Source organism: Periplaneta americana, chromosome 16, assembly GCF_040183065.1.
Source record: "Periplaneta americana isolate PAMFEO1 chromosome 16, P.americana_PAMFEO1_priV1, whole genome shotgun sequence".
Taxonomy (NCBI): Eukaryota; Metazoa; Arthropoda; class Insecta; order Blattodea; family Blattidae; genus Periplaneta; species Periplaneta americana.
The window spans coordinates 114,050,009-114,076,417 of record NC_091132.1 but is presented as its reverse complement, the minus strand read 5'-3'; the positions used below and the strand labels follow the sequence as shown (position 1 = coordinate 114,076,417).

The 26,409-nt window shown below is 34.5% G+C and overlaps 2 protein-coding genes across 5 annotated transcripts in view; one reads left to right on the top strand and one right to left on the bottom strand.

The window, feature by feature from the left end:
• The window catches only part of MAGE, a 52,605-nt gene extending 49,680 nt beyond the window's left edge, over positions 1-2,925 (top strand). For all 4 annotated transcript variants that reach the window (XM_069812824.1, XM_069812820.1, XM_069812821.1 and 1 more), the window contains one exon: positions 695-2,925. The gene's annotated coding sequence lies outside the window, so the exon portion shown is untranslated. The remainder of the gene's footprint in view (positions 1-694) is intronic.
• A 2,349-nt stretch (positions 2,926-5,274) lies between these two features.
• The window catches only part of LOC138691104 (lipase 3-like), a 32,825-nt gene continuing 11,690 nt past the window's right edge, over positions 5,275-26,409 (bottom strand). The window contains exons 5-8 of the mRNA XM_069812819.1: positions 24,852-25,010; positions 19,310-19,394; positions 16,176-16,318; positions 5,275-5,686 (exon numbers count right to left, since the gene is read on the bottom strand). Of these exons, the coding sequence (XP_069668920.1) occupies positions 5,519-5,686; positions 16,176-16,318; positions 19,310-19,394; positions 24,852-25,010 (555 nt within the window). The 3' untranslated portion in view covers positions 5,275-5,518. The remainder of the gene's footprint in view (positions 5,687-16,175; positions 16,319-19,309; positions 19,395-24,851; positions 25,011-26,409) is intronic.

The window sequence follows — 26,409 nt, the reverse complement described above, 5'->3', positions numbered from 1 at the left end:
GCTGGACATGGACACAATGAAGCTCTATCAGCACGTGTTAACATTATGCCACCCCCGCAGTCAATCCCTACCAAGCTAAATTCACAAGCCCGCCACTTTCTACCCACGCTATTCGGTCATTGTCCCCCGCGCCATTCCATCACTGTCTCCCGCTATGAATCCTTGCACCAATCGTATTTCTGCAATACGTTACGGCAGTTCTCTTGAACATAAATAGATTCATTTTCCCTTCTATCTCCAACTCGCCTCGGTAGCCGAGAGGTCTAAAGTGTGACCAAAAAGCGTGCGAGCGTTTCGTTAGGAACATACCCGGATCGAATCCTACCCACTGCGAAGTCATAAGAAAAAAAAAAGAGAGAGAGACATGAAGCAAGGAACAGAGAAGGAGAGGCTGGAGAGAGAGGGACAGAGGGTGGCAGGACGAAGTTCCTGTTTTGCTTCGTAGATGCCGCATTCATTCTTTTTGTTCCACTTTCCTCCGCTAGATGTCACCCCCACCCTAAACCCCTATTTCCACTCTTTCCCGCTAGAGTGTGTGGTGAGCTTGTAGGGGAAAAGTGGAAAGGGGTCGTGGGCGGAGCTTAGCGTTCGCTGTTTTACGATTTTACCATCCATATTTGTTTTATACTGAAGTAAAATGTGTATGCGTATTTTGTATTTAATGCAATCATGTAAGTATCCTCGCACATTGCAGGACTACTGGAAACATGGAAGTACTGCCTGAAAATCAAGAAAACGAGACTGAGCCACTTCCGACCATTCCAGCAGCTCGCCCCAAAGATTTACATTCGTCAGTCGGGAAGAAGGAGAAGGAGGAGGAGTCATTTGAAAGTGAAGTGATTAACATTCTGCAAACCAGCATTCCCAGACCACAGGAACCATAGCTCTACTTATGCCAGACAGCAATGCTCACAAAATGTTTTTATTTTCATTAATACCAAAAATGAAACAATTAAATCAGTCTGCATCATTTTTTTTTTTTTCGTTGTTGGTAACTCTATAGCATCTATTAGATGCTTTATGGTTGTGCTAGCAGATGGAGTTACTTGTCAACAATGTGACGCTGAAACGTGTGTTCAGGTTACTGCCCAGCAACAGTCCTGATGTATTTTTATATTTGTGATGATTGGTTAATTAATATTAACCCGGCACACTCACAATCACACTCACATTCATACAAATTTTCGGACTCTAGACACCCAGGGAATTATTCTTCTTCAGGAAAAATTCACCGAACGCCGAACCCGGGACCTCCTGATCTGACCAACAGACCACGGCAACCCTCCTGTTTGAAACTACACTACGGAAAATAAAAAAAAATGAATTATATCGTCAGCAAATATGCTCAGACTGTGTTGTGTATTTAATAACTGTTACAAATAATTTATTTTCATCACATCTAACATTAAAATATATCCAAACAATAAAAGTATCATTGGCACATTTGGATGGCAACACTGGTCGCAACTGCAGCAAAAGTTTCAACGAAACCGATATCAAAAATGCTGCGGCTGCAACCCTGAGAACCCTGTTCACATGTCGCTACTTCTAAGCTGCGTGCAGCATGAAAAAGTAGCGAGCAGCAGGTTCGGCAGCCGCTACTTTTCGAGTTGCAACGTTGTTCACACGTTGCAGTACGAGAGTTGCGCAGTTTTTTGTACTGCAGCGCTGCAAAAGTAGCAACGTGTGACCAGTATTCTTTCATTGTTGTCATTCACTTCTAACCCTTGAAATTCGTCTCCGAGTTCCTCAATGTCAAAGTTATTGCCCTTGTACTAGGATATCAGGAGTGAGTGTGATGTGAACTGTTGTAAATGGCAACAGAGTGCTAAAGGGAAAGGATAGTTGTACAGTGAAACCTCTTCTTGTGGACACCCCCAAGATACGGACACTCCTCATAGACGGACAGATTTTTATGTCCCAACTGAAATAATATAGAAATAATGATAAATTTAACTCTCGTTTACGGACACATTCAGACACGGACACAGACAGCTGTTTCACAGTCCTAAAGTTTGCTTTACCTCCTGACTGCGGACAGAACTTGGATTTCAAGACCTAATGTGTTACAAAAATGGAAAATTTAGTACAGAAATTCCTTAACATGAAAGAAGACATTAAGGATCTCGTAGGCTACCACTAGCCCAGGCGGCTTCCCCTTGTTAGCTGGAAGCATGTGGATAAACAAAGTCATAAAATTTAACCTGTCTGATGGGTCCAAGGTTTCCGCTATCGTGAAATTGTATTCGACACATGATAGGGTTAGTAGGATTATTCTCTGCACTTCAATCAGTTGTTCTCTTTCGAGAGACATGGCGCCTGAACATAAAGGTTAAGTGGAAAACTGTAAATTACAGTACTGCATAACTGTAGACCTAGAATAAAATTGCATGGCACAGTACTGTATTTTCATTTTTCGGTCTTATCTACTGTAGTTCAAAGTTACAAAGAATTTACTTTAGTGTACTGTATTTAGAATTAAACTACAGTAATGCATTTCATTTAAAGCGTGAAGAGATACATAATGCATATTATAAATTTACTGTTAGATTGGGGAGCCTCCCTCCCAATAAAGGACACCTCCCAGAAGCGGACAGATTGTTATGTCCCTTTTATGTCCGTAAATGAAGTTTCACTGTACACACTTCAATTTTCAAGATCCGGGCATGGCTAATTCAATGTTAATCATTACATAGTAACCTTGATCAGGGTCTCTTTATATTCAAGTGTGCAAATCGAATTTTAGCTGGGTTTTCGTCATTGATTGGGGGCAGGAGAACAGGAAGATTGTTAGACAATCCAGTGACCAATTAATCGAGAATGGATAATCAAGGTTCTGCTATAATTGTATATGAATCTTGTGTTTTATTTATGATATGTAATTTATCTTCTTCAATAATCATATGCTACGTGGTCTGAAGCTTATTTTCAAATTGGGTTGTCCTAGAACTCCGGAACTTTTGGCAATCCTAGTTAGATGAGAATGCCATTAGGGTGTCTACCATTAACGGAAATAACGAAAGTAACCAAAAAGTAAATAAGTTAAGCAATTTGTAACGAATTTAAGAGACTTGAATGATAGTAGATAACGAAATAACGCATATTGTTCTAAAGAAGCTGCTCGACGGATAAAGAAAAAGGCTAAGGTGAAACTGAAACAACTGCAGTTGCAGAAACAAATGAAGGGGACATGGGAATAACGATCGAGGTCCATTTTAGAAAGTTTCGAGAAAAACGAATTTTAAAGTTTAAGCACTTAATACTTTGTTATGTGTGTATTTAATAAAAATTGATGTAGTGAAATGTCAAGAACGATTATTTCTTATTACTAGCTAGACCACATGATAGTACTTCCTTTCCACTATAAGATGACATTATTAACTCAATTTCGATATTTTATGGACCTTGATCATTTTTCCCGTGTACCCTTCAAATGTTACAGGAAGAAAAAGATGGGGACTTGAAGTTCATGAGATGAAGATCAGAGAACTCAAGTAACAAGTCTAATGACTGAAATGTGATTAGTGTTTTTCATTATGTATGAGTAATTATTAAGTTGTGGTAGCTAAAAGTAACTAATTTTTGTTTTACATTTTCGGTAAACACCCTGGTGATGAAGTGCAAAATTACAGATTCTAATCAATCTTAATGTATCCAGCTGTTGGCTGACAACATAAAGTCCACTATAGTCCACTGTAGTCTATTCAGTTGTTGTTTTTCATGAGAAATGAGGGGTATTTTGATCGGTGTTCATTATACATAGATGCCTGTTGCTAGTAGCCAGAGATGGGGTGTAGTCAATATATACTACAGGGCTGTGTCTTCTGCAACTGGTACTGATGATTTTGATTTACTTCTTTTGTGGTTTATGGATGGACAGTATTGAAGGATGTGTTCCAGATCTGCATCATGCTTATTACACCACAGACAAGTAGGATTATCAGAAATGTGAAATGTAGGTACAATTGAGTGACAATGTGACCTGTTCTGGCTCTTGTTAAAAATGTTGTTGTTGTTTTCTAATGCCAGGCGTTTGACAGTAAAGAAAGTCATTTGACTTCTTGCACTCCAATATTTTTCAAAGATATTATCATGGCCAGCCACTGTAGCACAGATTTTAAGGTGTTCCGAATCCATTTCTTGGTTTGAGTTGCACAATGGGCAGTTAGGGGACTGATATATTCCAATTCTATGCAGGTGTTTGGCCAAACAATCAAGGCCTGTTGCCAATCTAAATGCAGCTACAGACGATTTTCGTGGGAAATCGGGAATTAACTGTGGATTTTGATGCAGAGAGTTCCATTTTTTCCCTTGAGATTGTGTTATCAAATTTTGTTTGTTGAAGTCTAAGTATGTAGATTTAATAAATCTTTTCACAGAGTAATACGTAGATTTAGTAACAGGTCTGTAAGTAGCAGTGCTGCCCTTCTTTGCTAAAGCATCCGCATTCTCATTTCCCAGGATTCCACAATGGGATGGTATCCATTGGTATACAATTCTTTTATTGAGTGATATTAATTGAGAGAGCATTTTAGTTATTTCTGCTGTTTGAGATGAAGGTGTGTGTTTAGAGACTATTGATAGAATAGCTGCTTTGGAGTCTGACAATATAACTGCATTCTTAAATTTATTGATGTGGCATAGAAGATTCCTGAGACTTTCACTTATTGCAATGATTTCACCATCAAAACTTGTTGTTCCATGTCCAAGAGATCTATAAAGTGAGAAGAGACAGCACGTAACACCTGCACCGGCACCTTGTTCTCTGGAGATCAAGGATCCGTCGGTGTGTAAATGAAGCCAGTTTTGTGGAGGGTACCTAATATTAATTGTCTCTAAAGACAATTGTTTCAGTATTTCAGTGTTTACTTCTGATTTCAGTATTTCTTCTATTAAATTTAGATTATATTCTATATTTAATAGAGGTAAAGGGTTTGGTTTAATTTGTAAGTTTTCTTTTAAATTCGGGATATTGATTTTCTGTTTTAATTCTTGAACAATGGATATGAAACTTTTTTGAGTTTTCAATCTACAGAGAGGACTGTATGAATGCCAATTGTTTCCTGGTAATGTGATAAGTTTTTCATATTGAATCAGTGCTTTTTCTTCTATTGTCATTTTGATGCTGTTAATATTAGTTGGAGTGAAAATGGCAAGTTGTAGCCGATTTAAGTGAACACCATATTTTAACGTTTTGGTGGCTACTTCATTCACACACAACACCCAGAATGTCTGGAGGACCACATCTGCCATTGGTCGACGGGTCCATTGGACCTAGCTGGGAAATCTTGTTGATCTCCAGCCTTCCCTCCTTAAGCCACTGGAGGACGATTTTAGTGCCATAGCAGGTCAGCACTAGGAACAGAAAAGTAGAAAGAGGAGGAAGGAAAGGGAAAAATGTTTGAACATGTCTGGGCAAGTTTTTGTACATTTCCGGAGGTAAAATTAGAGGTTCTAAAAAACTCCAAAACAATATATTCTTAGTATACAGTTTTATATTGCTTATAATTTTCTTAGTTCAGTTTTCCTTTTTGTTTTTGTATTTCTTCAAGAGATGAATTACATCATCATAAAGTAAGGTCTTTGCATCTTTGGCCCATAGGAAGTCAAAATGATTGAAAGCCTTCAGTGATACTTTGTTCTTGCCAACAACATTAGGCAAAAATGAATGCAATTGTTCCGTGTCCTGCAATTGAAACACAGTAGTTTTACAATTACACAGTTACCACAAATTTGCCCCACAATAAAATACTAATTTTTACTCCATTTATATTGCATTTTTGGTCCAGGGAAAATATATGGTTCACAGTGAACTGGAAAGTGAGGAAATATCTGGGTAATGTATGTGACTGGTTCTCAGTCAATAAATTAGTATTAAATTGTGACAAAACTAACATAATTCAATTTAAATCCTGTCCAAATTCAAACTCGCAAATTTCTAGCGCAATAATTAACAATAGATCCCTATTAGAAACAACAACAACAACAAAATTTCTTGGCTTAAAAATCGATAATGTGTTAAATTGGAAAAATCATATTAAAGAAGTTACCCCCAAACTAAATTCAGCTTGTTTTGCTATTAGATCTATGCAAAAAATAGTAAATATCAATACCTTAAAAACAATATACTTTGCATACTTTCACTTGGTAATGAGTTTTGGAATAATAATCTGGGGAAATTCCACAGATAGTAACAGTATATTCCTATTACAAAAAAGAGCAATTAGAATAATAGTAGGTGCCAAATCTAGGGGATCTTGTAGGACTATTTTCAAAAAACTACAAATAATGCCCATGGCTTGTCAGTATATCTTTTCATTAATAATCTTCCTCGTATGTAATCGTGAAAACTTTGTAATTAATTCAACAGTTCATAGCATAAATACACGTCAAAAAAATTACTTTCATACTCCATCGGGAAATCTATCGTGCTATCAAAAAGGAGTGCATTATATGGCAGTAAAAATTTTTAATAGCCTCCCTATCGATATAAAAAATGAAACTCAAAACATAAGATTATTTAGGGCCAAATTAAAGAAGTACCTAATTTCTCACGCCTTCTGTTCTGTAGGTGAATTCATAAAATTCAATAACGCTTCATGAAATTGAACTTTGTGTTGTACTAGTAGACTATATTTGTGTGTTGTACTAGTAGACTATATTTGTAAATCTCGTCTGTATATATTTCATCTAGACTGTGACTATAAATTAAGACTTTATAATAGTATTAAGGGAACGAACAGGTGAAAAATGTGGAAAAATGGAAAAAAATACAAATTTTTGTTTTTATGTTCATAATTTTATTTAATCCTTCTACTTTCATAATATGGCCTCATTTTTTATTTGCGAGCCCTTTAAACCGTGTCACATGACGTTTAAATGTCTGCTTGCACATGCTTCGTTACCCTTTAAACGAGCTGTCAGCTCTAAAGTTTATGTTGAGCTTTGTAATTTGAATAAAGCGGGCTAGTTTTTTTTTCTGGTGTGTATCTAGTGAAATTAAGTTTGTTGTCACTCCTGAATACACTATCAGCTTGCCTGTCAGCCCTGCAAATACTTTGTTTTGAAACTGTGAACGGCAAAATATTGTTTGTGGATCGTTTCTTCTCGAGTTTGTGCGTTTGTACGTGAATATTCATACTTGTTTTGCTGATTTCGTGTTATTTAGGATGTTATTAAAGTTTTACACTAATTTTGTATTCAATTAGTTGTATATATTAGTGTGAATAAGTTAGTATAAGTGCATTAGGTTAGGAATCGTCACAATAACATTCAAGACCAAGTGTATAACTCAACATTTAGCATTTTAGGCATAGTTTTAGTTTTCTAAACATGAATATACTAAGTGACATTCATAATAAGGGCAAGAAACGATCAAAATATGCTAATAGGGCTAAAAATTTAGCAAATATAAGGTGGAAGAATGCTAAAACTATTGTGGAATGTGTGCAACAAGAAAATGTGTTAGGCCTAGTTGGTGATAATGAAGATCAAGTGTCAAAAGAACCAAATAATAAACAAAGTGCTAGTGAGATAAAGTTGATAAAATATGGCAACTTGCAGGAGAATTCAAATATAAGTGCCCCCCAGTGTAGTGAAGACTACACATTAGTGCATGTAAATTTGTGGAGTGAACTGTATAAAGGAGTAAAATGTGGTGAATGTGGAATGGATAGTGCAAAAGCTGAGCTTACTGAACCATCAGGCTTTGCATTTAAAGTGATAGTGAAGTATTATAATTGCAACACAGTGTTGAATGAAATGTATACAAGCCCTAAGGTAGGTAACACTGAGTCAACTCGACCTCCCTTCGATGTAAATAGGAGAATGGTCAACGCCTTTGTTACCATGGGAAAAGGACACTCTGCTATGGAACAACATTGTATGGCTATGGGTATGGCAGGTTTGAGCTCACCATCCTTCAACTCTCACCTGATAAAACTGACGGAAGAAAACAAACTTGTTAGACAACATGTGTTGAGAAATGCTCACTCTGCAGTTAGACGAGCTCACATGGAAGTGGACAGTTCTATTAGTGATAGTGATGTTATAAATATTGGTGTGTCATACGATGGCATATGGATGAAGCGTGGACATACATCAAAGTATGGTTTAGGTTTAGTCATAGATATTTTAACAGGGCTAGTGTTAGATTTTGAAATAATGTCAAAATATTGCAGTACTTGTGAAAAGACAGAAAAAAAAAATGGATGTTGCAAGTGACGAATATAAACAGTGGTATCAAAGTCACAAATATGCTGGTGTTTGTGAGAAAAATTTTGATGGATCTTCAAATGCCATGGAGATGAAAGCTGCAGAAATTCTTTGGACCCGGTCCATTAGGTTGTGTAATATGAGGTACACAACCTTATTGTCTGACGGGGATGCAAAAACACACCATCACCTTCAGCAGCTTCAAGTTTATGGTGAAGGCATTGACATTAGAAAAGAAGAATGTGTGAACCACGTTGCTAAGAGAGTAGGTAAAGGTCTACAGAATATTGTTAGGGAATGGAGAGGGACAGATTCCTCAATCGGAGGCAAAAAAAAGGGAAGTCTGACTGCAGAAATGATACCTCGACTGCAAAATTACTACAGAAAGGCCATTATTGATAATATCCCCGATGTAAACAAGATGAAGAAAGCCATCTATGCAACACTTGACCATGCAATGTCCACGGATGACAAGCCCCTGCAGTCAAGATGCCCTAGTGGTGAAAAGTCATGGTGCTTCTTCAACCGGGCCATTGCGAAGCAAGAAGCTGTTCCGAAGCATGACTTGAAAACCATGAAGACAGTGTTGCGACCTGATGTTGTGGCTAAAATCATGCCAGTGTACTGTAGACTAGCTAGTGATGAACTTCTTAGCAAGTGCACTGCAAGAAAAACTCAAAATATGAATGAAAGTGTTCATAGTGTGATATGGCGGAAGTGCCCGAAAGAAATTTTTGTATAAAAAAAAAAACTTGAAGTGGCTGTTACTTCTGCTGTGACTGAATTTAACATGGGTTGTACAGCAAACATTTCCATGAGAGATTTAGTGTCAACAGTGAAATTATCTCCTGCAGCATACAAAATTGGCAATAGGAGAGACAAGCGTCGACTGCAGCAAGCGGCTACTTCAACCAGTGAGAACTTCAAAACAAGCAGGAAGAAGCTACGTTTGTCAAAAAGTGTCACTGAAAGTAGGAAAAAGCAGCAGGAGGGGTCAACATATCAGGCAGGAGGGTTTTAAGCAATTTCCATAACGTGTAAGTACTCAAACATAGTGTTGTACTTTAAAACTTGATTTTCTCCCTTTTAAATTTTATTACATTTTAACATGTTCAAATTGCTCCATATGATGCATTTCTTAACCAATTGTGATGAAATTTTTACCACAAGCCCACATTACCTAAAGGAAAAAGACTGTCACATAGATTTTTAAAATATTTATTATTTGCCAAGATATAAATTGATTAAGATGCATGAAATTAATTTTTTTCTTTAAATTTGGCACTCACCCAGTTTTGAATTTTTTTCTCAGAAACTAAGAAGTGCTAACTAAAAATCATGTGATAGATGTTTTATTATTGTTAGAGGAACTGTTCCATATTTTTTTTAAATTCATAATGTTAAGCGTTCATCATGCAGCATTTTTTAAATATTAATTAGTATTAATTGGTAAATAATTAATTTCTTCAAGACTAATTAAGATACATTGATGAAATTTATAGGGATGTTTTAAATACATATCAGCACCCTGTGGTAAAAATTTCAGTCCATTAGCATCACAAATGCATAATTTGAATATTTCACCTGTTCATTCCCTTAAGTTTTTTGACTTGTTCCATAATCTAGCTGGGAAGCAGTGTATGAATACCATGGAATGTTAATAAATACAATACAATATAATAAATATCAGAGAAAGTCAGAGAAACTTTTAAATATTTCGAAAGTCAGGGAAATAGCTAGTTTTCAGAAAATTGTCAGGGAAATTTTCACAGGGATTCTCTTATTGTGGGTTTTGCAAAAAGGAGAAAGACACATGCGGATTCATTGAAAATGTTGATTGCTTTTAATTGTCTTGTGAGATCAGCTGGATTAGGATACTAGTATGTAAGTATGTCATAACATGGTACTATTATAATGTGTATTGATACAATTTTGGATCAAAGAATAAAAGAAGATGATCCTAATGGGAAATTACTGATAAATAGTGGAGTTTGTGGGCTGCATGTTGTTAATGGTGCGATAAAAACTGGGCTATGAGCCATCAAGTGGGATGTGGATAGTTTCCTACGTGATGTTTACTATATACAGTGGGACGTCGATAATTCTAACGTCAATCATCCGATACAATTGGATTGTGTTTTTCGATCGTCCTGTCACAAACAGTTTCATTTTCAGTTTGAAGAAGTTTTATAGTGAAAATATTTTGAGTTCAATCATAAGATTTATCTATTTGCAAATGTTTATTTGCTACTATATGTATAAAATATTAACGTTTTCGCCTTTTCAGCATCATCAGATATACGATGAAAGAGTAATGGAACAGAGAAAAATTCTCTCCGGCGCCGGGACTTGAACCCGGGTTTTTAGCTCTACGTGCTGATGCTTTATCCACTAAGCCACACCGGATACAACTCCGGCGCCGGACAGAATCGTCTCTGATTGAGTTCCAACTCTTGGGTTCCCTCTAGTGGCCGCCCTCTGCACTACGCCATAGATGTCGGAGAGAATTTTTCTCCGTTCCATTACTCTTTCAACGTATGATGACGCAGAATATCTGCATGGAAATATCATATGTACTTCGGTACATTGAAATAATATATCATCAGATATGTTAAAACACGTAATCTAGAACTTGAACAAATTAACGAATATACATTGTAATATACATGACAGATAAATTTCATGAGTTTTATGTATTATGTAGTTAAGTAAAGTTTTTGTAAAAATGAATTCAAACATGTAAATTTGGAAGGACAATTGTGATTGTATATACATATAAGTCATGTTACAAACATATGTGAATGGTTAAATGACACACATTAAATTATTGCCAAGTACGAATATCAGTGATATGAAAGGTTTAAATTGAATTTGTTAATTATAAGTGAAATAGTAATAGCAATAGATTTAAAAGACAAAGTATTATAAAACAATGAGAGATGATTAATGATTGTAAAATGATTTCAGAACATGTAACTTTTGGAAGGACAATTGTGATTATATATACATATAACTCATGTTACAAACATATGTGAATGGTTAAATGATACGCATTAAATTATTGCCAAGTACGAATATCAGTAATATGAAAGGTTTAATTTGAATTTGTTAATTATAAGTGAAATGGTAATATAATAGCAATAAATTAAAAAAAAAGGCAAAGTATTATGAAACAATAAGAAATGATTAATGATTAATAGTAATGATAAAATAATAAAATCTTATGTGTCGTATTGTCATGTTGTTACAATTGATCATAGGTGGTTGTTTTGCAATACATTTGGCTGTTCTCCAATCTTGGATTTATTGATTACATATATAGGTGACTGCATCCAAATAGTAGCAAAAACATCGTTGTGTTAGCAGAACTATATGCTTGTAGATTTAAATAGGTGATGTACTGAAATAACGGGAAAATAGGTGTGAATTTGGATCAAAGTTATATAAATTTTAATAACTTGTATATATATTTTTTTCAAATTTGTATAAACAGTTGTTACGAGGGGCAAAAGAAATGGAAAAAATAGTTATATTTACAAAGAAAATTTATGACGAACATAAGAAGTTTGTCATGAAGCATAATGGAAAAGGTTGCAGTCACCTATATATGTAATCAATAAATCCAAGATTGAAGAACAGCCAAATGTATTGCAAAACGACCACTTATGATCAATTGTAACAACATGACAATACGACACATAAGATTTTATTATTTTATCATTACTATTAATCATTTCTTATTGTTTCATAATACTTTGCCTTTTTTTTAAATTTATTGCTATTATATTACCATTTCACTTATAATTAACAAATTCAAATTAAACCTTTCATATTACTGATATTCGTACTTGGCAATAATTTAATGTGTATCATTTAACCATTCACATATGTTTGTAACATGAGTTATATGTATATATAATCACAATTGTCCTTCCAAAAGTTACATGTTCTGAAATCATTTTACAATCATTAATCATCTCTCATTGTTTTATAATACTTTGTCTTTTAAATCTATTGCTATTACCATTTCACTTATAATTAACAAATTCAATTTAAACCTTTGATATCACTGATATTTGTATACCTTATTTTATTTCAAGGAGTGCAGTTCGGTGGCTTATTTGAACACTGAACTGCACTCCTTGAAATAAAATAAGGTATACTTGGCAATAATTTAATGCGTGTCATTTAACCATTCACATATGTTTGTAACATGACATATATGTATATACAATCACAATTGTCCTTCCAAATTTACATGTTTGAATTCATTTTTATAAAAACTTTACTTAACTACATAATACATAAAACTCATGAAATTTATCTGTCCTGTATATTACAATGTATATTCGTTAATTTGTTCAAGTTCTAGATTACGTGTTTTAACATATCTGATGATGCCGAAAAGGCGAAAACGTTAATATTTTATACATATAGTAGCAAATAAACATTTGCAAATAGATAAATTTTATGATTGAACTCAAAATATTTTTACTATATTATATTAGATTTATCTGAATACAAAATGAATTGCAAAATATTGAAGAAGTTTGTTCAAGTGCTGGGCTGTCTTGTGTTCTTTGCTAAAGTGATTGGATTGTGTTTTTCGATTGTGTTAATGAATAACTGATAGATTTTACCTGGAGAGCTTAAATTAAGAGGAAGGGTTCTTGTATGTTTCACAATCCACGATAAATGCCTTCTGTTCTGAAGAAAACCATGTAGTAATCTTTAAAATGTTTTGTATTCTGACAAGTTTAATTGAACTCACAAACTTTGGTTCTTACGGTAACCATTCGACTCCAAGCAGACACACCAGTGTGATCTAACAAGGGAAGGGTTTCGGCTCGAACAGGAATTTCGTATCCAAAATTTGTTTACAGGCCCATCTTTACATCTCTGTAAAGCTCACAAAAGCATTCGTTTGTGTAATGTGTGGTTTGTCTGTTAGAGCATTGTACAAGTTGAGGGGTGGGGAGAGCACTGCACAAATTAAGGGGATGGGACACCTTACCTGTAAGCCTAGCCTAGCCTAGCCTAGCCTAGAAACTAGTGCGAGTGGTAAATTGTCTAAAGCCCATTAAGAACATTTTTCTCCAACGTTCTGTCTGAAAATATTGCAGCTAATCAAAAATGTACACTGTTGTGTGAGGCATTGAATGCGCACAAGGACGCAACATTAATAAATGAATCATTCCAAGGCTAGGACATAGAATGTATGATCATTCCACCTAAAAAAACTAAATATATCCAGCTTCTGAATATCTGTTTCCTTAGACAATACAAAATATATGCTCGGAGGATAACACATTACATAAGGGCTCTTGCTGAGAATCCAGAACTTAACTTGGGAAATCGAATGTTTATAATGAAAATACACTCTGTTGTTCATAACCAGTTGTCTGCTCCAGCATACCTCCCTATGCTTCGGTATTCCTGGCTGTCAGCTGGTTACTTGAATCCTGAACAAGTCTCAGACTTCAAAAATGTAATTCAGGTGGCATTAGATTTTTCAGCACTGGAGTGTGGTTCAGAAGATTGTTCAGGTGTTGCTTCTGCGTGTTGTGCTTATTGCTCTGCTCCATGCTGTTTCATGCATTTTATAGAGAATCCTCATGTACATTTTTAAAGAAGTGTATTGACCAATACCAACCAAATGGAGAGTTACACAAATGAATGCTTTTACGGTCTTCATCACCATTATGAAGTAAGCGTCTGTACAAATTTTTAACCAAAAATTCCTGTTCGAGCCGAAACCCTTCCCTTGTAAGAGTAGTGACTTGTGTACATGTTTCAGAACTGTGGGCATGGGTACAGATTCTGCTTAGACTGATTACTTAATTTGCTCTTTCTGACGTTTCCCCAATTGTAAGGCAAATATCAGGTTAATTCTATGCTGAATCCTTGGACTCAGGTCCATAACACACTACACTGAAAACTATGAACTATGTAATATGTGTGGAGACAACTAGCAATGCTTATGTCTTCACACTACAGCGAGAAATATGTTGCTGCACAGTGGAGCCATCTCTGTATAGATAATTAAAACATGAATTTTATTATATCATACAAAAGACAGTTTGTCATAATAATAATAATAATAATAATAATAATAATAATAATAATAATAATAATAATAATAATTTTTATTTATTTTATTTATTTCGAATATTAATGTGCAAAACAACAGCACAAAGCCAATTACAGTTTAGCACAAAAAAAAAACAGAACAAATGATTATGAGAATGAATGACAGAAAATGGCAGTGAGATGAAATACAATCAATATAATGGTCAACATTAACCATTCACCAAATGCAACAAAATAAATGGCAAAGTCTAACAAATAATAAAAGATATTAAATAACAAGTAAGGATATATCATGTATAAGTAAAATCAAATCAGATCTTGCAAATTAGCACTTTTAATACACCTAGCTACTGGAGAAAGAGATTTAAATAATTTAGCGAAGAAAATTCTTTGACCACGAAAACCTTTCACGGGAATTCTAAGGTAGGTGTTACGTATAAAAGAATCACAATCAATGACACCATTAATAGCATTATTAAAGAAAGTGTAATCAATATCCTACCATCTCGAATACAGACTGGTACAGTTAAAATATTTACTAGATAGTTCATAATTTAAAGAAGAGGAGTTGGGTACAAATTCGAAGGCACAAGGAGAAATGAATTTTCTTTGGATATTTTCTAGTTTAGCTGAATCAGTAGAAGTAATAGAGTTTCACGCAACAGATGCATATTCTAATTTAGACCTTACTAAAGCATAATAATAATAATAATAATAATAATAATAATAATAATAATAATAATAATGTTTTATTTTCACTGGCAGAGTTAAGGCCATAAGGTCTTCTCTTCCACTCAACCACCCTTAATCAATACAATACATATTTAAATTACGAATATTTACACTACACTTAAAAGGTTCTCCAGCAATATTCTTCAGTTAATTTTTAACAACTAGTAGACTACATATTTATTTAAATTTAGATAAACCTATAAGGTAAAGTAGTAACTTAATTTATGAGCTAATTTAATTCAATCAATTATAATTAATTTGAGATTTGAGATAGATAGGATAGCTAGTAAAATTATGAAAATTAATTTAATATAAGCTTGCTAGAACTATGTTACAGGGAGAAAAAAAAAAAATATATATATATATATATAAATCTAAAATATATTTCTATAATGAGAATATTAATGTAATTGCCATTAGATGTTTTGTAAATCTATTTAGAGAAATTAATGATAATAATAAGAATGGCCAGATGTTAGTTTCATTATATGTAATAAATATTAATCAGCAATTAATTTTTTAAGTAAGAATTTATGTAATTTTGACCTATTGTCAAACAACCCCTTACATCACTCGGTGGCGAGTTCCAATTTCTAGCAACTGAAACTGTATAAGATGAAGAATATAAAGATGTCTTGTGATAGGGTATAATGAGTAAATTGTCATAGACTTGTACCGGTATATAATACTATACAGGTCATACTTTGATATGTACTGATAGGAATAAAGTTACATAAATTTGAACATCTGACTTTCTATTTTTTTTTTTCAATTTCATTCACGTAATATAAATTTTATAGGCTACAATTAGGTTAGGTTACCTGTGGGAGCGGGAAATATAGTGTTTTCAAAAAATCGCTAGCCGACCAATGTCAGCTTTGCCTTATTTCGAGTGTTACTCCATGATAAAGGAAAGCATTTTCCATAGCTCGATAAATGCATTACATATTTCTCGCTGTAGGGTTATGGGCCAAATTTCTCCAAAAACAGCATTTGCTATCACCAGCATTCATTGACTTAGATAACTGTGCAGTTGTTACAGTTTCTTTAAATAACCAGTTTTAAAGAATTTAAGGACGACATAACATGTACTGTAAACAGGTTGATGTGCACTCTATGCTAGAAATATGGTTCCTTACCTCTTTAGTTGATAACCAGTCATTTTCTCCGTTATATGTGCAAATTGGAGCTGTAATGAATGACAAATTGTATTCAGGAGGCTTGGTAGTTCCATAATATTTTAAATTTAAGGCTTCACTATGGTCATATTGTTGAAATTTACCTGCAATAAAAGAAATATATAGTTAAAATTATACTTACTAAATAAAAATTTCTAGAATATGCCATTAGGAAAGTTCAGGATAACAGAGAGGGTTTGGAATTGAATGGTTTACATCAGCTTCTTGTCTATGCGGATGACGTGAATATGTTAGGAGAAAATCCACAAACGATTAGGGAAAACACGGAAATTCTGCTTGAAGCAAGTAAAATGATAGGGTTGGAAGTAAATCCCGAAAAGATTAAGTATATGATTATGTCTTGTGACGAGAATATTGTACGAAATGGAACTATAAAAGTTGGAGATTTATCCTTTGAAGAGGTGGAAAAATTCAAATATCTTGGAGCAACAGTAACAAATATAAATGACACTCGGGAGGAAATTAAACGCAGAATAAATATGGGAAATGCGTGTTATTATTCGGTTGAGAAGCTTTTGTCGTCTATTCTGCTGTCAAAAAATCTGAAAGTTAGAATTTATAAAACAGTTATATTACCGGTTGTTCTGTGTGACTGTGAAACTTGGACTCTCACTTTGAGAGAGGAACAGAGATTAAGGATGTATGAGAATAAGGTTCTTAGGAAAATATTTGGGGCTAAGAGGGATGAAGTTACAGGAGAATGGAGAAAGCTACACAACGCAGAGCTGCACACATTGTATTCTTCACCTGACATAATTAGGAACATTAAATCCAGACGTTTGAGATGAGCAGGGCATGTAGCACGTATGAGCGAATCCAGAAATGCATATCGAGTGTTAGTTGAGAGGCCGGAGGGAAAAAAACCTTTGGGGAGGCCGAGACGTAGATGGGAGGATAATATTAAAATGAATTTGAGGGAGGTGGGATATGATGGTGGAGACTGGATTGATCTTGCTCGGGATAGGGACCGGTGGCAGGCTTTATGTGAAGGCGGCAATGAACCTCCGGGTTCTTTGAAAGCCAGTAAGTAAGTAAGTAAATAAAAATTTCCTTTGTATGAAAAGTTTCTTGTATAAAAATTGTAACTTCAAGATGCATGTTGTTGTTCAGTCAACTGTCCGAAGACAGGTCTGAACCTCACAAGTGATACCAAAAAGACACCACTTATGAGACAACTAGGCCTGGAGATAATGGAGTAGGGTAGCCAGTTCCTTTCCCCTTTCATTGCATACATTGCCGACTAGCTACATATTACACTAGTCAGACTTCAGATGCATGCAAATAATTGTTCTTCTTCTGACTCATATCGTCAAGTGTGATGTACTACAGTGGAACTCCACAAATAGACACAGCAATGGTCCGTGTTCGAGACGAGGTACAAACTCTGTCTTTCTACGGAGTACTGCGGACATTGGTAAACATAAGGGCTGTACAATGTTTTTTATGGCATGCGGACCGAAACATAAATAATTAACGTACATAATTTTAAATATATTGTAGTATACCGTCGTTGTTCCTGCAATATATACAATTTTTCAGTAGGAGGAAAAAAAAAAACATTTATTCATCCTATGGCAGCCGTATACAGGGGATTGTAAATTCTTACATTTTCGAAAGAAAGAAATATAATTACATATAGGAGACTTTATTATTTGCTGTATCACTATTTAAGTTATTTAATAGAGCAAAAATTAGAAAATCGATAAATATGTCACATAGGAGTTTTGCAGAAACGACGACAATATGCAAAATATATGACAAAAAATCCGTGATTAAGTATAATATATACGTGATACATCTGAAACATAAAACAAACTTCTGGAGGAAAGACTCTCTAAATGTATCTACATACAGGGCTTTCATTTCAAAACTTCGCACTCTAAATAACTAGTTAAGTAAATGAAATTCAATTTAAACAAAAAAACACGTAGGCTAAATTTAGATATTGAGGGGGAAACTTAATTGCATTTTAGATTTCACCTCCCACCCCAGCCAATCCCACTTTGAAATTACAAATGGCACCCCTATATTTGTATACTTAAATATGAAAGAGCATTCAATTGTTTATACACCACATTTATTTGTTTTCGCATCTTTCCTTCTCTATCGTCGCCTGGCAACCTGGATTATTGTTATTGTTGATTAGAGCTGAAGAGAATAAAGCTACAAAAACTTATTCAGCATTTCATGTAATAGTTGTGTTTGTGTATTAAATTATTTTAAAATGGTGTATACCCTTCAAGAGAGAACATAAATCATCCCTAATGATTAAATTTAGGAAATTACACAAAATAAGCTGTGTTTTCATCCTACAATACAGAAAGCCTGATATTTAGATGAATTTTATTTTATCCCATGCACTGTTATGACCGAAATGTCACATTCTTCAGCGATGGCTCTGATTGATTCACCTTTTTAAACCATTCCAATATTTGTAACTTCTGCTTCAACATAAGCCATGCTACCAACGTGTATGAGTATCTGCACACTACTGCACTGGATCAACTGGTTAGCCCTGTGCAGCGCGGGACAGGGTGCGTTGACTTACCTTGTATCGTGAAATATACGAGAGTGAGTGTGTTTGTGGAGTTCCACTGTACCTGGTAATAGATGTACATATCAGCCAGAACCTCTATCAGAGGACAAAGATCCATGCTGTTCCATTAATTCACACTGTATATAGCCCGTAATTCTAAGCATTTTCTTTATTGATATATGGGTTTTATGTACGCATGATGTCTTGAATTAGAACTTTGGAAATTTTGTTTTTATTCTCATCATAATGAATTTTATGTCACTCAGTGATTGAAAATATATACTGAACCTTCCAACTGATAAGCAACCTTGTGATTCCTACAGAATTTCAAGAGGTGTAGAAAGAAATGGAGTTAAGATCAACATGAACCCAGAATGGCAGCTGTGACTATAATATTAATTATGCCATATGGTAAATATTGCTGAGCATGTAAATTTTTCCTTTCTTTTTGTCAGCTTAAAGGGATGGTAGCTATTCCATATTCAGTAATGCTAGAAATCGTGTTTATTGAGGAAAATGTACCAGTTAACTCACATACCTGTTCTCATTAGTTGACCGTAATGCACCCATGCTTTTGTAGAAGATCCAGCAGGATAATGAGACATTATAACTGGTAAAAGTGTCTGAAAAAGTCCATATAATTTGTTTTATACGTTACTGTCATTTATTAACATTTAAGCTGTATAAATATAGATTGAAAATTTTGGTTGGATGATGCTGACACCTGCGAATATTTTGTAGATTAAGATCTTTTTGAACTCTGCTAGTTTGACAATTATGAGGAATTATGATAATGATTAGCATAATTGAATTCTGATATAGATGTGAAGTAGCTGATTGTTTTTGCCTGGAGCTTTTTCACTTGGACAATGTATGTACTGTAATTAAATTATAAGAATCTTATCTGCCTTTGAAGAAAGCAGTGGTAAAGGTTTTTATCATCTTTAAAAATGTTTTACCTTTGGTTAATACTGTAGTTGAGTTGGAATGGACCGGAACTGTGTTCTGGTTGAAATTTTAGTTGGACTTTACCGTTCTGTTTAAAAATTAATATGACTTCACTGTTCCGGTATGAATGACCTTTTAATTCTAGCTAAATATTTATCGGTAAAATGACTGTTTTTTTTTTTTTTATCGGGTTCAGTATTTGAGCAAATTTCAATTTATGGTAGGCTTACATTAACCAGAAACACACCAAGTTAGAAAAAAACGGATTGAGATGACAGCAGTCCATCTTTCTTTCTCTATGCAGTTCAGCTCTATGCATGCAGATAGAAAAAGCACTCTGTTATATAAAGGTGAAGTTAGTCTCAAGAAACGCTACCAAGCTAGTCAGTTGCAAGTGTCACCAATTGAAATTTTTTCTTGCTAAGTGATGAACAAATGAATTTACTTGTAAATGACCTGAATTTTGTTTATACTGATATCACTGGTATTGATAAAAGTGTGAGCAGACTCTGTGATACTTTTTATTTGCTAGAAAAACTACTCTTCATAACTGCTTTCCGTGAGTTTATTGACTGAAACTGAAACACATGAACTGAAAATTTTAAAACAAACAATCGACACTGCCAGTTTCAACATCAGAGTACAAAAGATCATTTAACATAATGAATGAAGTAATATCAAAGAAGAAAAATGCTCTCTAGTCTCACAGGCAAATGGGTTGATATTCAAAAACAGTATTGGCCCTCCAATTCAAGAGTTCAATCCACATCCTTATGTACAGCTGTCAAAAAAAAAAAAAAAAAAAAAAAAAAGTGGCCGCACTCATGAACAGCGAATATTTTCCAAGTCCACTTCAGATCATAGTGATGTTACATGATGCAATGGACTTGTAGAAGCAGTTTTGGAACTATGGAGTTGTTTGATATAGCGTCCCGTAGAGCAGTGGTAGAGAGTTCGCTTAATGATTCAAAGTTTGTGAGTTCGAGTCTTGTTCAAGTTATTTTATTTTGTTGTTGTTCTTTAGCAATATAAATAATATTCAAGTTATCATTTATATTCTGTTATCGTTCTTTAGCATTATAAATAATATTCAAGTTATCATTTGTATTCTGTTATCATTCTTTACTGATATAAATAATATTCAAGTTATTTTATTTTGTTATCGTTCATTAGCAATGAGTATAAATTAATAATATTTGAGTTATTGTTTGTATTCAGTTATTGTTTTTAGCGATATAAATAATATTCAAGTTATCATTTATATTCTGTTATTGTTCTTCAGTGATATAAATAATATTGAATTATCATTTATATTCTTTAATGATATAAATAATATTCAAGTTATCATTTATGCTCTGTTATCATTCTTTAGTGTTATAAATAATATTCAAGTTATCATTTGTATTCTGTTATTGTTCTTTAGTGATATAAATAATATTCAAGTTATTATTTATATTCTGTTATCGTTCTTTAGCAATATAAGTAAAATAAATTTTATGTTCGATTTGAAACTATATAGTTGCATAATACTAGTGTTAGTTTTTTCTTCTTATATTATTACATTATCCTGCAACACAATAAAATGAAAAATATTAATGAATAAGTTTTCTTCTTATATTATTACATTATTCTGCAACACAATAAAATGAAAAATATTAATAAATAATAATGAATAAGGATTTGAACCTGAGATGTGACATCTAAATTCCAACGTTCTTCCAATTGAGCTATGGGAACACAAGTAAGGAAGCGTATGTGGAAAAATTGGCCCAATCCCCTGCAAGACGTCCTGATAGTTTGTGGAAACTCCTCAAGGATGTTTGGAATGTCGATGCTGAGAACTGAAAAGACTAGTCGATTCCATGCCCACTCGACTGCAATATGTGATCGAGATGGGAGGGAGATGGACTAAATATTGAATCGTGGCTTTTTGTTTTGTTTTTTGAACTTTTGTTTGAATTTTCTAAGGCAGACGCGAATAAGTTTGTTTTGTTTATGGCATAATAAATAATGATAAAGTCATGGCATAATACATTCATGAACCTAATGTTAATTACTAAAACAATCATACAAGAGACTGAAACAATTGTATTTTCTCTTTCTCTTAAAAAGAAAAAATTTTGAAGAATACCAGGTTGTGTTTGAGTGCACGACCTCACAAATACCAACCTAAAATGCTACAACAGTAAGACGGAGAATACTATAATTGTAACTGTAGATATCAGGCAACGTGGTCCAACAACATGTAACATCACCTGTCTGAATTGTAGCAGAGATACCTGAAGGGAACGTTGTTTCTAGAGAATGGCCACTTTTTCTTTTGATAGCTGTACAGTCGTGGTTGTGAGATGGCAGATGAAACAGCATGTAGGAAACGAGAAAGAAGTTACACTTGAGGTAATCTGGAGTGTTCTGAAATAGACTAAGGTGATTTCCCTTAAAATTTTTCCCCATCTATAGCACTGCCTTTGGTCAATTATGAATTTGCATATCTCAGATGTATCAGAATACACATACAGAAATTACGGTATGAGGAAAATGTGATGTGTTGATAAATTCTGTGAGCTTAGCTGTTTTTTTTTTTTTTTTTTTTTTTTTTTTAGCATTTCTTTTAAAACAAAAATCATATGTTTCAAGTACTAATGTAGATGTATCATTTAAAGGTGAATTACCTTCAGCACTGATATTGACTAGATTGTAAACCAATAGTTCAAAGATGTTCCCCAGTTGAGTTGTGTGTGTATAAGGATTTATTATTTATTTATTTATTTATTTATTTATTTATGTATTCATTCATTTATTTATTTATTTATCAGAACGAAGAAAGTCATAGAATACATTATAGAGTAGCCTACTGGGCTGGAGTGCACATTTATTGTGATGATGACAGTAATAAAATAGCTGTGTAGTGTAAAGAGGGATGTTTACTTTAAATAGTAAGAGGTATATAGTGTGTGGCAATGTTTTCTGTACGTGTCACCTAGAAATCAGTTGCAGTACTTCGTTTTGTGTCTCAAAGTATTCTGTTTATAGATTATTGAGTTAAGTGCTTGTGGTAAATATAATACATCTTGATTACACAACTTTTAACACTGTATCACTTCGAAATATGTATGGTAAGACTTTCCTGTGTTAAATTTCAACGTACCTCGTTTACATGTTTCGACCTAGTTATGGGTCATCTTCAGAACTGGTCATTGTTGGTCTTGGCGCCTCTTGTTCTGTTTCATGTGAGGGTGTGTTCCTGTGGTATAGTGGTATAGAAATTAAATTACAACATCGCATACAGAACAAATAACCCTCTACAAAAACATCTCAACACACAAACAACACAAACAAACAAATACAACCACACAGGCGTATACAAACTCAAATGTAACACCTGCAACAACTTCTACATAGGACAGACAGGCAGATCGTTTCAAACACGTTACAAAGAATACATCACAGCCATAACAAAATTACAAAACACCTCCACATATGCAGAACACATCACAAATGCTAACCACACCCACAGAGACATCAACACAGACATGGAAATACTACACATCCAACCAAAAAGCCAGAAACTCAACACGCTAGAACACTATGAAATATACAAACACACAAAAACACACCCCAACGAAATTCTCAACACACAACTCAACTTCAAAGCACACACACTCTTTGACTCTACACTATACCACAGGAACACACCCTCACAGGAAACAAAACAAGTGGCACCAAGACCAACAACGACCAGTTCTGAAGATGACCAATAAATAGGTCGAAACATATAAACGAGGTACGTTGAAATTTAACACAGGAAAGTCTTACCATACCGGTACATATTCCGAGGTAAATATAATTTTAAACATGCATTAGAGTCCACACTGACTACCAGCAAAGTGATCGAGGAATAGTATGGGGACAAAGAAGAGACACTGTATATAAAATTCATTTGTTTATTAGGCAATCTTAATCAGAGGAAGTACGTGAAAAGAAAAACAGACTTTCAAAATAGTCACTATCTTGCAGTTGTGGTTGGTGTCTGTGCTGTGTTCTGCATATGTGGAGTTATTGTGTGATTTGGTTATGGCTGTGATGCATTCCTTGTATCGTGTTTGAAAACACAATTACAGCAACGTAGAACAGACATGGAAATCCTACATATTCAATAAAAAAAAAACACGCATTAAATAAACAAAGGAACAATACGAAATATATAGACTCACAAAAACACACCCGCAACATATTCTCAATTCGCAATTAAATTTCAGAACATACACCTTTTTTGACTCCACACAATCAAACATAAATGCACCCACTGTGACAGCAACTTCAGAAGGAACTGGAAACAAACAAGGACTTTATTAGTTCTGAAGATGATTAAAAGTGAAGCCGAAACTAGCCAACTAAAGTAAATTACCAACTTAGTTTCACATAAACACAGAAATGTTGTTTCTATAACAAATCTTAAGTGATGAAAATGTTAAAAGTGTGTAATCAAGGTGTATAGTCCCAATGGTGTTTAAATAAGGAAAATAAATTATGGTTGCCAATAAATTTATATTGGAAAGAAAAGATGTTTTAACTCAGATGCATCCTGTAATAATTAATCTTAGAGATGGCAGTGATACTGGTCATAGTGAAGTGGAACTGGCAGATGATGATTGTGGCGGTGGCAACGGCAACAACGAACCAATGACAATTTTATTGCAGTTTACATGCACAAGGATTATCATTTGGAAACATTCCATGAAAGAGCTGTTGGCTATTCCCAGCTACCTTTAAATTCTGCATCTACTGGAGTAAAAAGGTGATTTAATTTTTTTTAACTTTGTTAATCAACGAATTGGTGTCATATCAATGTTTTCTGTCCACACCTGTGGAGTAACGGTCAGCGCGTCTGGCCGTGAAACCAGGTGGCCCGGGTTCGAATCCTGGTCAGGGCAAGTTACCTGGTTGAGGTTTTTTCCGGGGTTTTCCCTTAACCCAATACGAGCAAATGCTGGGTAACTTTCGGTGCTGGACCCTGGACTCATTTCACTGGCATTATCACCTTCATTTCATTCAGACGCTAAATAACCTAGATGTTGATACAGTGTCGTAAAATAACCCAATAAAATAAAATCAATGTTTTCTCCATTTACCCGATCCAGTTGTTGAGGGTCAAAACCTCCAAGTATAAATATCAGACTGCTACACAAATGTTGCGTAATAGCCCAGTTGCTGCAGAACACCTGCACTATTTCTCCCCACGTTTTTGATGGAGGAAAGTAATCGCTGTTGTAAAGTTGATCAGCTTCCTCCTGCAAAATACAATCAGTTGTAACATATCAAATTGGTGTTCATACATAGGTCAAGTAAATATACACACATCAAAATTGTCTAAGGAACAACTAAAAAATTTGAAATATCAAGAAAATTGACCAAGTTACAAAACTTAACGGAAGTGAATATTAAAGTACTAGTCATTTGTCATTTTACCTGGTTACCATAGTAACAAACATTGTTATTTTGTATTGTTACATTGGAAAGAATTAAATTAGTGTGTTTAACAGGGGACATATGTAACTAAAAACCGTGTAAAATCGTAATAAACAGTAAAGAATAGTTTTAATGATGGAAGAACGTCGTCATTTAAACCATGATGAAATGTTTAAGGTGATTGGCATTGACGAAATAAGATGGAAAATCTCATCTTGAGGAATGTTCTCCCAGTGATGTCTAAGCCGAGCGTACAGCTGATCAAGGCACTGGTTGTTGTCTAGATCCTCCGAAACGTTTCTTTGAAGGTTATTGCAATGGTTCTCTATGGGGTTTAGATCAGGAGATTGCACAGGCTACTGTAGCACTTGAATATTGTGTGTTTGACACACCACTCTGGCAACATGTAGAGGAATTTAGGCCCCTACTCTTCAGCTATCGGAAGCACCAAAGGTTGCAAAATGTTTAGAATATAAACATTTGCTCGCCGTGTTCCTCTTACAAGAACGAGGTCCGTGTTTCTATTGATCATTATTCCTCCCCAGACCATGATAGAAGCTCCTTGAAATTTGTGGATCTCCTGTACGTTCCTAAGCCTTTCTGCGTCACCTGGTGGCCTCCATATGAGCACTCTTCTCGAGTCTGGGTGCAAACCGAAGCGTGATTCATCTGTAAAGAGGACCTGTCCCTATTGATCCACTGTCCAATTTTGATGTTGTGGGCACCACAAAACACGACGTGCTCGATTTCCATGACGAATAGCTGGACACCTTAAAGGTCGACGGACATGAAGGCCTCTTTCATGCAGTCTATTTCTGATAATTTGAGTTGAAACAATTACGTTACTTACATTTTGCAAGGCACTTCTTAACATTGTGGCAGTTGAAGTTCTTTCTCTCAGGGCTTTAAGGTACAGAAATCTGTCTTGTCCTGCAGTGGTAACCCTTGGTTTTCCTTAGTGCCTTCCTTCTGGACTGCCAAATTGTCCATAACGACTCCGCATTCTTGAAATTACACCTCTTCCTGTATTTAGAACCCTTGCAGCATCAGCTTGTGTTCCGCCACTTTCAATTATGCCCATCGCCTTAAACATTTAATGATGGTTTAAATGACATGTTTTTCCATCATTAAAACTATTCTTAACTGTTTATGACGATTTTAGACAGTTATGTCCCCTGTTAAAACACACTAATTAACCTAAGCTGTTGATAAAGCTTCGTA